The sequence below is a fragment of the Haematobia irritans genome, chromosome 4 (genome assembly GCF_050003625.1).
Source record: "Haematobia irritans isolate KBUSLIRL chromosome 4, ASM5000362v1, whole genome shotgun sequence".
NCBI lineage: Eukaryota > Metazoa > Arthropoda > Insecta > Diptera > Muscidae > Haematobia > Haematobia irritans.
Window position 1 is genome coordinate 173,657,180 of NC_134400.1, and position 12,864 is coordinate 173,670,043.

Below are 12,864 nucleotides of genomic sequence, written 5' to 3' on the forward strand. Positions count from 1 at the left end.
AAAGAAAGGTAATCGTGAAAAAAATTACGATTTTAGCGGCTAAAGGTGGGTATTAAGTTCGAGTTTAGCCGCTAAAAACGTAATTTTTTCACGATTACTTTTCTTTAATAATCCATTTTAAGGAATACAAACTTTGTGAAAATTTGCTTTGGGCTTTTTCCCCATCAAGTTATAATAAAATTTGCAAAAAATATGTATAATTTCATGCATTTTTCTTACTGATTTAGTTTTCACTTTAGCGATTTTAGCGGATAAACTCGAACTTAATACTCACCTTAAACTCGAACTTAATACCCACCTTTACGCACGACATATTTATTTTATGCGCTTTACAGACTATCAGTTATTCCGGACGTAATGTCGGTGTTTGTAAAGAATCTCGCATAATGCGCTTTACAGACTATCAGTTATTCCGGACGACAGTGCTCGTGTCGGACATATCCCATATATTGTGCACATTATAAGGTAAGCCCGAAGGCATAATCGATACTGCTGCATGTTTATGGAATCGATAACACATTTACCGATTATTTAGTCATCGCCGACAAGTCGTATCGATCCGACACACTATAAGATTCTTTACAAACACCCACATTACGTCCGGAATAACTGATAGTCTGTAAAGCGCATTAGTCCCATTCACAAGAGTTGCTTTGGATTTTGTTCACGACTCACGTGATTGACGCGTGTCACGTGCACACCTCTAGATTGTTGATTTCTTAAAAAAATATACACTCAAGGAAAGGTATTAGTAGAAAATTCAACTAAAACCGGTTGTGATGTGTATTTATTTAGTTTTAAGGATTTTAATTTAAATCTTTTTATTCTAAGGTTTGTTTAGGTGTGATCCGATTTGGATGTGAATTTAAAAAAAAATTGTGATATTTTGCCAAATAAATAATTTTTTATGATTTTAATGCTTGTCTGAAACGTTTGATCTCAAATATTTTCAAAAATTTACAACTTTTCTAAAATGGATTTAGAATGTTTTTCGACAAAACTTATTTGTATCATTTTATTTTTTTTTTATTTATAACCAATTTCAAACAAAAAACTTTAAAATTTCCTGTTAAATATATGAAAAAAGGAAATTATAAAAAATTGAATTAAAAGAAAAAGTTAAAATAAAGAACATCTTTGGGAGAACATTTTTGGAAATGCTTTTTTGCTGGGATATGGTAAGGACGTAATATTCAAGTACTTCATATTATCCAAGTCTATGAATGAATGAAATGTCGATAAAGGTACTATTAGTATGAAAACCTAATGTATCGAACTTGCTTTGAAAACATATAATTTTATTAATATTTTGTTTTGTTTATTTTTATGTGATCATTTGTTTTTTATTCTTTACAATCTAAACATATTTTTATTTCATTTAAATTAAATTTCACTTAATAGAAATGTTTTGTATTTTATACGAACCCAAAAAGGTAGACAAGATACAAGAACTACTGATCTACTGTTGTTGTGGCTGAGAACATAATTTGTAGATTGTGTTGGGCGTGGGAAGTTAAAGAGAAAACAATAAAAAATATATTAAAAGTTTCAGTGCGTACTGATAAGTGGAAAAGAAATTGTTGTTTGCAAACTTAACGAAATACATTTGAAATATCAAAGAAATTAATTAAATAAAAACAAAAAACTTTTCGATTTTGACTCACAAAGAAACAATTCAACTGTCGCAATAATTTAGAATCTTTACAACAACAAAGTTTATGTAATTACTGCAATAGTAACACACTGGTACAAAAGAGAAAATTCAACATATTTCAACAATATTTAAGATACAAAACAAAAAAAAAATGGAAAGTTTGAGAGGTAAAAATCAATTGTAAAGATTTGCAGTTGCAATAGAAATGTGCTTTGCTCACAATTTAAATTAATTATTAATAGAATAGAAAGTGCAATAGAAAATTCTTAGATATTTGCATTAAAACGCTGATTGAGTGATCCATCCTCTTCTAGATAGCATTTTCATTATGTGTTCTCTTTTAAAGCGCTAATTATTTCAATTGTTTCATTTAAAATAATCCCCACAGCGCCAAGTTGTTACTTTTTTTGGGGGTAGGGAGATGATGAGTGTTGGCTATGCTGACGAAAATTGAGCTAACTGAAAAGGCTCTCGGTCGCTTTTTCCAAATCCCAATTCTCTTTTGATAGAACCGCACGGGCATCATGTTCATCGATGCCCATATCCTTCAAGCGCTGAATTTTTGCATCACAGTCTGGATATTTGTGTGGGCCTGCATAATACATAATTGATAACTTTAATTGAATCAATAAATTAATTTGGGTACTATATTCGGGTTTCGCTTCAAATTTCACGGTCAAGTTTTTCAAAAATAACTTTAAAAAAAATTGGATCAGATACGACAATAGTATTATATCTCCATTTATGTTTTTTTTCACTTTTCCGTCACGAAAACCGAACATAGTAGCGGATGGTGAACGTTACATACCTCCTGCATAAACATTAGTCCAATGTCTGGCTGTTGTGACAAATAGTTGATATTTATCTTTGTATTGATAGGCAACTACTGCATCTTGAGGGTCATCAGGTTCAGCAGCGGCCAAAAGAGCTTGTAGCGATAGCAAAACTGTACGCAATGTCATGGCTGCAGCCCTAAATATAGAAAAGGGAAAGATAAAAAACAGTAAAGAGAAATATTCTTACCAATAAAATATGTACATAACTAAATATGCCATTGCGTAAAAGTTAGGGACAGTTAGAAAAATTACAAGTATGCCAGGTTGTCGTGGAGTTCTGATTCTTGGATCATTGGGTGGAAAGGAAAAATGACCGTCGATTATATAAAATCGATTCATAGATAACGTTTTGAAGAATATTTTACAATTTTGAAAGGCATCTACATTTCTATTGTTTTCAAGTGTATATTTTTTGGGGAACAAAGAACCTCGCCAGCATGCTGATGCGAGCCGAAGGAAATCTATCATGCCATATAGTTCCCCGGCAACAGACAAAAGTAACAAAGAACATATATTGGGAGCCACCATGGTGCAATGGTTAGCATGCCCGACTTGCATACAAAGGGTCGTGGGTTCGAACCCATTTCCGATCAAACACCAAAATGTTTTCAGCGGTGGATTATCTATCCCCTCTCAGAAATGCTGGTGTTTCAAAGCTTCTCTAAGTGGTTTCACTGCAATGTGGAACGCCGTTCGGACTCGGCTATAAAAAGGAGGTCCAATGTCAATGAGCTTAACATAGAATCGGGCAGCATTCAGTGATAAGAGAGAAGTTCACCACTGTTGTATCACAATGGACTGAATAGTCTAAATGAGTCTGAAATATTGGGCTGCCACTCAAGCCTAAAATAATCTACCAAAATTTGGACAAAATTTTACCAATTTCTATAGAAAATGTTGTCAAAATTTTATTTCTATAGAAAATGTTGTCTACATTTTATTTCTATAGATAATTTTTCCAAAATTGTATTTCTATAGAAAATGTTGTCTACATTTTATTTCTATAGATAATTTTTCCAAAATTGTATTTCTATAGAAATTTTTGTCTACATTTTATTTCTATAGATAATTTTTCCAAAATTGTATTTCTATAGAAAATTTTGTCAAAATTTTATTTCTATAGAATATTTTGTAAAAATTTTATTTCTCTAGAAAATTTGTAAAGTACCTCTGAATTGGGAAGGAATATTTTGCAAAATCTACCAAAACATCAAGATCTCTACCAATCTACGAAACAGTAAAAAATCAATACCATTTTTGGTAGAATCCTACCAACTGTGGCAACCGTGCACCCAGTACACACAGAGTGAATAAAAAGACAAAAACAACAAATGTCAACCTGCAGCTTTGGTATTGCCGACGTTGCGGTCGAAGCGCTGTTTTGATAAATTCTTTATAAAGACATTGGCAGTTATAATTTCAAATTATCTGCCAAAAAATTTAATAGAATGAAAAGATTTATATAAAAGAACGTTTGTTATTACAAAGTAGGTTCTAAATCCTATTTTCCTTACGTTTCGTAAAGCCGGCAGAGAACTTAACTGGGTGACGTCGACGCAAACTGTATGATATTTGAGAGAAGCGCCGACAAAAACTGCATGAAATTTTCCTCATTACTGCCACCTACTGACGCAGTTTCGCTTCACAGTTTCCTCCTCTTGTATTTTTATTCTCTCTGGTACACATACTTTCGTTTTGGAAAATGTTAAAATAAATTTTGTTGCAAGACTGTGGATTGCAATCACAATCAAAAAGTCAATATTTTCAAAATCCACTTTTCGGTTTTTTGAAAATTGGGATAAGACGACTTTTCGAGTTTTGCGAAGGTTGGTTTTTCCACCATTCGATAAGCCTTTCAAAATTTGCAAAAATTTGACTTTTCAATTATTATTTTTCTTTTATTGCAAAGTCAATTTTTGACGTACGCAAATTTTCGATATCATCTATCCTTTCTCTCGTAGTTACCATGAAACGATTTACATAAGCAGACTTTCTCATTACAAGTTTGTTTTGGCTAACTAAGGAGAGAACAGTTTCTTTTGACTCCCCACACACAAAAAAAAAATTCACGAACAATTTTCCAATTAAAATTTTAATTGAGTTTTAAAAAATATTCAATTAAAAATTTAATTGATTCATAATTGATTGATTCAATTTTTTTAATTGAAACAAAAATCAATCACAAAAATAATAGTATCAATTAATTTTTTAATTGGATCTATTAACTTTTTAATTGACATTCAATTAATTTTTTAATTGATACTATCATTTCTGTGATTGAAGACATTTCAATTAAAAATTAATTGGATCAATTACTTTCGTGATTGAATCAAATTTTTTTTTTGTGTGCAGGCGAAAGAGTAAAAATGATTATGTAAATAGCGATGAAATAAGTAGGATATTTATTTGTATATTATACGTTGGATGGATAACCGTTTCGTTACAACTTTCCTCATCAGCATCCACTACTTGCAGCGAAACTAACATATCAACCAATTACCAGAATAAATTTGGGTAATTCATTAAAGCCAAAATAAATTACACTCGAATCTCCCGAAAGAAGTTTTTCGATAGTCGGCTTTGCCTAAATAAATTGTTGTACAAATATCTCATTTGCATAGTCAAATCATCGATTTGAGTGCAGTTGACTGGGTTTATGTTGTGCGTGCTTCTTCTATCTTCATTTGTTTTGTTTTTCGCTGTTGGTTTGCTCTTCAATCCATTTTGTTGTTTTGATTTCGGCTTAAAACCATGCGTTCGTTGACTAAACTACAAGAGCTTAACTTAACCAACAGAGGAAAAGTATATTTCAATCAGTAGTTGTTGATTAAAAAAAAGATGCCCAAAAGTTCGGTTACATGCCGTAAATCAATGGAAATTCCTTAGATAAAGGAGCAACATTCAACACTTCTTTGCAATATTCTTAAAAGCTTCAAAATGCGATTGACAAACATTTTGTTTGTTTGTTATGTTAGATTTGTCATGTTCCGATATTCTAATTTGGAAATATATTTTAAGCCTAAAACGTATAAAAATTTCTAGTTCTCATTAATGGAAAGTTCAAATTGAAAGTAAAAACTTTGGATATTTTTGTTATGAGAAAACTAAATTCTTAAAATGTACGAATTCAAATATGACAACTTTGGGTAATCTATTTGCTTATAACGTGTTACAATACCCCTGGAATGCCTTTGCTTGTTTGTGTGAGTCAATTTATGCATATCTAATTTAGCAGAAAAACTTTGCTATTTTAGCATAAGATGCCTTTTTTCTTTTTTCAGTAGATCTTTTGCTGTTTTAGAAGATTTTCTTGTTACGTCCACCCTGACCAAAAGTGAGATTGAATCCACGTTGCTGCAAGGCGGGGATGGTAACCTTTGAACAACAGTGGTTTTAAATTTATACAAAGTTACTAATGTTCATCATGGAAGAATACGTTCAGATATCATTAAATCGGGAGTTACGTTTATAGGAATGTCATCTGAACACAAACAAAAAAAAATTGGATAACAAATGACGCAATTTAAAAGTCCAAACAAAGGTAAGAAAAATACTGATGAACTAAGTATGCGGACGGACATTGAAACAATATGATGTGAAATTATTTCATGCTCAAAATCTTCCGGAAGTGTTTCCATTGACCCAATATGCGAAGACATGACTAATTGTTGTCACAACAGTACACCCTGGGTTAACTATCTGCCACTATCAGAACATGAAGTTCGTGCAAAAATATTTTACCATAAATCAATAAAGCAAAGATTTTTGTTACATACCAATTATCTTTTAAAATGTCCAGACATATGGCTCCCGTTACAGATGATATATTAGGATGCCATATTTTAGTTATGAAACGCACCTATAACAAGATAATATATAATACAGAATATATTATATATCTATGCTTATATAATCAACTTACCTTGGGTGGATTAAATGGGTACGTTTCGGGTACTTTAATTTCTAAAACAAATTTCCCACCTTCATATGGTGTATCTGGTGGACCGGCAATTTCGCCACGTAGTTCAGTCCAGCTGTCATTAATTAACTCAATTTTAATCGAGCATTGTACAATCTAAAAATGTATTAAAGCAGTGTATAATTAAATTAGTTTAAAAAATGTAATTTATATTAAAATACTACGATACGAGCTACTATCAGTCAGTGCCAGCTGCTACATTATTGGCAAATAGACCATTTCGTCTAATTGTTAGTAGATATGTTAAAAAGGCTTCAGACTATATCCCCATGATTTCCTTCACTGACCGATCACCCGATTTGATTATCTGTGAACGGCGGATATTTAAAATAAGGCAACGGAGAGGGGAAGGTGGGACTACATCGACCACCGATTCAATGAGGATACTGTAGCCAAAGCAATGATCAACTTCAAGGTTAAGGTTCCCAGGGTTTGACTACTGCATATAGCACAAAAAAAAATGAAGGATACCATGGGGTTTGTTATCTGAAACGACTAGAAATTGTAACAGTTTTTAATGTAGTTTCATCCATTTTGTTCTATGCTTATGCAGTTCAATTAGTAGCCAGATCAAGGAACTCTGCGACAAGGATGGGGTATGTCCAGAGTGATCTGGTGGTGAAACGGGTAGGCTTAGATGGACAAGTGAAAAGGTGACGAGTGTAATGTGGCCATTGATTACAGATGGGACATACGTAAGCTACGCTGCTATCAATCACTGATAAGTAGGAATTGAGGCGGCTGCACTTGCCTGATCTTAGTTGGGCCAAAACTACCCTAGTCTGCCTAGGGAGACCAGAAGTCTTTTTGATTGGCGTACACATTAGAAAAGTCGACTTTTCGGTAATGACACTATTTATGTAAATCATGCGGACAGCTATGAATACATCGACTGCGGAAGTATTATTTGTTATAAATTTCTATTCTCGTGCGGAAGCGCATATTATTAAAGAGGGCGACTTATTTTAACATATTTCTAAGTCTTATTGAATAATCAAAAAAACAATTTTTTTCATTGATTACGTTTTTCAGTCTTTTTTGGACTTACTGTCGAAGTTTTTCTCTTCTTCGGTAGACCAACGTAAATTCGAATCAGAAGAAATTTTCAGCAAATTACTGACGATTCAACTGTTCCATAAATTCTTTTTTTATGCTTTAGAAAAACCTCCTATAATAGCAAATTTTTGTCTGCTCTAAAACAGCAATCTGTGTTTGCTATTAACTACATTTTTTATGAGTGTGTAAAAGCATGCTTATGCACTGTATACCTCTTCATACATACCCCTTTTACGAGAAGTAAAAGTGATTGGTAGATATTTTTCAAATAGAATATATCATTTACACAAACTTTTGGTATTACCATAAAACAGTCGGTTATGGCAAACATCAAAAATATTTTTCCAAACATCAAATATCGATCATTAGAACTCTTATATTGTCAAAAGTCGATTAATCGTAAAGTTAATTTTCGACTTGCTAGAGCAAGGTTGTTGTGGTCTTAATTAAAAAAAAAAACGTTTGCCACTTGACATGGCCTAATAAACCTACCCGGCTAACCACTAGATCACTTTGGATTGGAATTTTATCCTAATCCAGAATACAGCAAAACGTATTATACCACCCAATAATGGCGGTGTAAAAAAACCAAATTTACCAAATATGGAAAAAGATGGCTTTTAGATTATAGCATATAAATTTTTACACATGGTCACCCTAAACAAACTAAAAAAATTGCCAATGATCTAGCAAAATTAATTTCATATAGATTTCTAAATAACTAAATGCCACGACAGGATATAGTCTTCCTATTGGAAAGTAAATGTGAATCATCGTCATCTGACAACTACTACTAAAGTGCAAGTTTGAGACCACTGCATACCAACACACATTAGAATTCGCAAATCAGAATTTTTAAAATATAGCTAAAAAAGCAGAGAGCCAAGGGCAACCACATACAACTCAAAATAGAAAATAAAAACTATCAAAAACAAGATATAAATAAAAAGAAAAACAAAAATTGTAGTGACAGCTGACTAGAAACAAAGCAAAAAAATTAGGTTAGGAGCCAACAAACTCTTAAGAACCAGGCCCACCCGAAAAACGAGAGACCACAGATATGGCAAAAACCAATGGAACCCATGTCACTGGTAATATGCATGTGCAAACCACTATTGTTGTGAAAAGAATTTTAAGAAACAAATCAATGCCATGACCACCAATGTTACCTCCTCGCTGCGCATAACTTCCTTGAATTCGCGCTTTATACGCGATACTGCCATATTCACTGCCATGATGATTGTTATGATAGTGGTCCTGGAACCTTTTGGGAGTTTGATAAGAATATTCTCAACGATTTTTTACAATATTCTTAGTTGATTTCCACCTTCGCCCTCTTTCTCCTTAAACAAAATTTATTCAAGTCTTTTTTCTGTTTAATGTTATAATACAATTGTTTTTGTTTTAGTCTTCCTCAGTGATTTGCTTGCTAAAGTTTTATGCTGTTAAAAACACACGCACACAATGACACCACGAAAGAATATAAATAATTGCGATTTGCAAATAAAAAACATTTTGTCGCTTCAAGTTTACACCATTCGGAATAGTAATTAGATGAAGCGACATAACGCTGCAACGTGAAATGGGGTCATTTCGATAAGACAACTAGTACTACGTTCACACTATGTTCGAAATACTACGTTCACACTAAGCATGGTTTTAAATTTAGCATTACTTTTTGCACATTATTATATTTTTTAATATTATCATACCCTCCTATGGTAGAGGGTATACTAACTTTGTGATTCCATTTATAACTTTTTGATTTCTGGAGCCTGCTGGAGGAGAAAGTTCCATCCGTTACGTTTGAAATGTGGTACGTGATGTTAGCATATATCTTCTAATAATAATGCAAAAAATAGTTCATATCGGTTGATAATTATCAGACCTCTGCTTTTCACATATTGTCGAGAAACGATTTGAAATCTTGCAGACTATAAGTTTATCCGGACGACAGTGGTCGTGTCGAACATATCCCATATATTGACCACATTATAAGTTAAGTCCGAAGGCATAATCGATACTGCTGCATGATAACACATTTACCGATTATTTAGTCATCGCCGACATGTCGTATCGATCCGACGCACTGTAAGATTCTTTACAAACACAGACATTCCGTCCGGAATAACTGATAGTCTGTAAAGCGCATAATTTGAAGTCAACCGAATGATAATGAGACTAGTTGTACAACCAATCTAACAATCAAATTTACATTTCATTCAAACTTTCTGAGCAGAGAATGAAGCCGCCGAGTCGCGCCGCCGATTTCAGTCGCCGCCGGCCATTTTTTGCCAGTCGACGCCGCCGCCGAATATGTCGGCTCATCTCAACTCAAATTTAGCCGCCAATTAATCAAAAATATTAGTTTAAATCAAAAAACTTTATTTATAATTGTAGTAATTTTAGTCAAAATTTTGAGCCTTTCACCCCCAATCAATCTATTTCAAAGTATTATAATAATTTTGCAAAAATTTACCTCAGAAAATTTGAATGAAATGTAAATTTGATTGTAAGATTGGTTGTACAACTAATCTCATTACCATTCGAATAACTTCAAATTGATTTTATAATGGATAATTGTCCGCCGCCGAAGAGACTTATTTATATCGGCTTAGCCGTCAAGCCGCCGCCGCCGGATGCAAAAATTTAATGTCAGCCGCCGCCGACAAAATGGGTCGGCTTCATTCTCTGTTTCTGAGCTAAATTTTGGCAGAAAATAAAATATTACAACAACTCGATACTAATTTATGTGGGAAAATTTTGGTAAAAACTACAATAATTATTATTAATTTATTAATCGGCGGCGTCGTCGACTGACATAAACTGGTCGGTGGAGGCTAAAATTCGCGGAATCATTCCCTGGACAGTAATATTGTTTTTCATTCCAAGTTCAATTATTATTTGCTATTCTTGATGAAAATTAGTGCAATTTGAAACCAAAAAGTACGATATTAATTTTGTACCCCTCATTATTATTCAATGCAAAGTGTATTCGTTGCTCTTTTAATTTCTCTCTCCCTCTCTTGTGGTATAATTCGGCTTAATGAAAGACTGAAATTGTGTATACTTTAGTCAACACGTGGTTCTTTTTGTTTTCTTTTAGGAAACTGCATTTAAAATAATTCCAGAGACGTAGTAAGTACATCTGCTCTTTTAAACATCTGATCGAAACTACATTCGTATATTTTTTTCACTTCTGCTTGTGCAAACCCTGCCAGCATTTCAAAGTTCCATTTCATCTTCATCGCTACAACAGACTCGTAAATGTCACTACAACCATCCTACTGTGATGGGGGGCAGCATATCATAAAGTACAAAATGTACTTCATACATGTATTTTGCCATCACTACTTTTACAAAAGCCATTTTATTTTTTGTGAAACGCCAAGCGCAACCAGCTTGTTATATTTTATTTAAATAAAAACGAAAATAAAGTTCTGAAAACATAGATTTTACGCTTAAAATTGTGAAAGGTATATTGGTGAACAATTTTTGATTTTCCAAATGGAATAAAGTGATTGTTTTTCAAATATTTTACAGACACGCTGCCTCCATGGAATAAAAAAACTGGTTGATAGACGCAGCAACATGTAACTCGCTACTTGTAACTCAACATCATCATTAATGCCAAAAATTATGTTAAATGTAATGTGATAGTGGTATAAATGTTATATTTTTAAGAATTTGTAAATGTATAATCAAATTAATAAATATCTAAACAAACGTGTTTTACTCGACCACAATGATTCTTTTACAACTATCTTAAAATGCACTTTTTCTGATTGTTTGGAGGGTCCCTTATTGGCGTCGTTCTAAATTGATCTATAAAGGCACCTAATAATTGCACTCATGCGAAACATTTTTGTAGTAACTTGGCGTGGTACAACTTCTCAATAGTGACGGCGCTTTTCCGACGAGTTTTTGATGTCGTATATGATTGTTTTCGACGTAGTGGGGATTCTCAAAAGAGTCCCCAAATTCAAAAAATGTTGGCAGGGAAGCACCAGTGCAAACTTCATAGATATTTTCAAGCTGACTAGCCAAATCGGCATTTTCCCAAGAATCAGAAGTAGTTGTTTTAGGTCGCTACTACACCCAGAAAAAAGTGACCCCTTCTTTAAGTTAAAATGAACTCATTGTGAAGAAAGTTGAACTTCGTATAGCGCTAAAGACATTTTTATTTGTTTGAACGATGTGATTTTCATAGAAATTAGGTAGAATGCATTCCATATATTAGTTAACATTTTCCTATATATTTATGTACCACTACACGCTCACAAAAAATCGCTTCTGTAACATATACTCCCAAACATATTTTGCTTCAAGCATATACATTTTTGGGTATTGCCCAAACATATATATGTTTGACCTCTACCAATATATAATATGTTTGAAAGCATATTGGTCTAAACAATATATGTTTGGGTAGTCTAAGTTCCAAACATTTTGTATTTTTGCATCCAAATTCAATAATGTTGTCTTCCAAAAAACAATATGTTATTATGTGAACATATAATATGTTTGGAAGCATTTTGCACCCAAAAATATTGTATGCTTAAAAAAAATTCTCCCAAACAATATTGTGCTCAAAATTTTATTTATTTATTTATATATTTACAATCATAATGAATTATGAAAATAAACAGGTAATATAGGTGCTAACAACATAGGTTTTCGACCTGAATGCTCAAAATTTTGTTTCTGCCCAATTGTATATTCCCCCACATCTTTCTCACTTCCACGAGATTTTTTAGTTCTTAGCACCTTTTTCTGTAATACAAACATTGTAGAAGAAATTATTCAATTTTATGATTTTTTTTATTTTAATTTTACCTTTTGCCGGACGGGGATTCGAACAGCGGACCACACAGTTTGCAAGGATCAAAGAAGTAGCTGATCAATTGCCCAAGGAAAAATAAAATGTTAATTTTGTAATAACAAGCAACAACCACCAACTTAATTCAATATCGCTCCCTGTTAAATAGCGCTCCAAGCTACTAAACACATATATGTTTATAGGCTATTTCTAAATTAATATATGTTTGCATCCAAGCATATTATATTTACAAACATTTTATGTCCCAAACATAATATGTTCTAACATATTAACATATATGTCCCAAACATGTTATGCTAGTTTATGAACATTATATGCTTGCACTCAAAAATATTGTGTTTAAAAATTTGTGTTCCAAACATATAATGTTTATATCCAAACATATGAAAAACAGTCTTTTTCATCCGTGTATACTACAGAATGAAAAATTTAACCGAATTGAATTCATATATGGAATGATTTTATTGAACTTTTTCATTCATTTGGACAAATCTTACAT

At 32.6% G+C, this 12,864-nt stretch overlaps 1 protein-coding gene across 1 annotated transcript; it reads right to left on the reverse strand.

Moving 5' to 3' along the window:
• Nucleotides 1-1,296: 1,296 nt before the first annotated feature.
• On the reverse strand, nucleotides 1,297-9,016 carry Ubc4 (ubiquitin conjugating enzyme 4). Its single transcript, XM_075305156.1, has 5 exons — nucleotides 8,695-9,016; nucleotides 6,413-6,565; nucleotides 6,267-6,349; nucleotides 2,463-2,626; nucleotides 1,297-2,246 (listed from the first exon to the last, which is right to left on the reverse strand). Exons 1-5 carry the CDS (start codon nucleotides 8,758-8,760, stop codon nucleotides 2,110-2,112), a joined length of 603 nt encoding a protein of 200 aa, XP_075161271.1. The 5' UTR covers nucleotides 8,761-9,016; the 3' UTR covers nucleotides 1,297-2,109.
• Between the last annotated feature and the right edge of the window lie 3,848 nt (nucleotides 9,017-12,864).

Bases quoted from the DNA above. Each gene is read 5' to 3' on its own strand.
- Ubc4 (XM_075305156.1), bottom strand. From the start codon at position 8,760: ATGGCAGTGAATATGGCAGTATCGCGTATAAAGCGCGAATTCAAGGAA. The intron at 2,627-6,266 runs GTATGTAACAAA...TTCTATATTTAG, and splicing joins GACATTTTAAAAGATAATTG to GGCTGCAGCCATGACATTGC. The intron at 2,247-2,462 runs GTATGTAACGTT...TGTATTATGCAG, and splicing joins GACTAATGTTTATGCAGGAG to GCCCACACAAATATCCAGAC.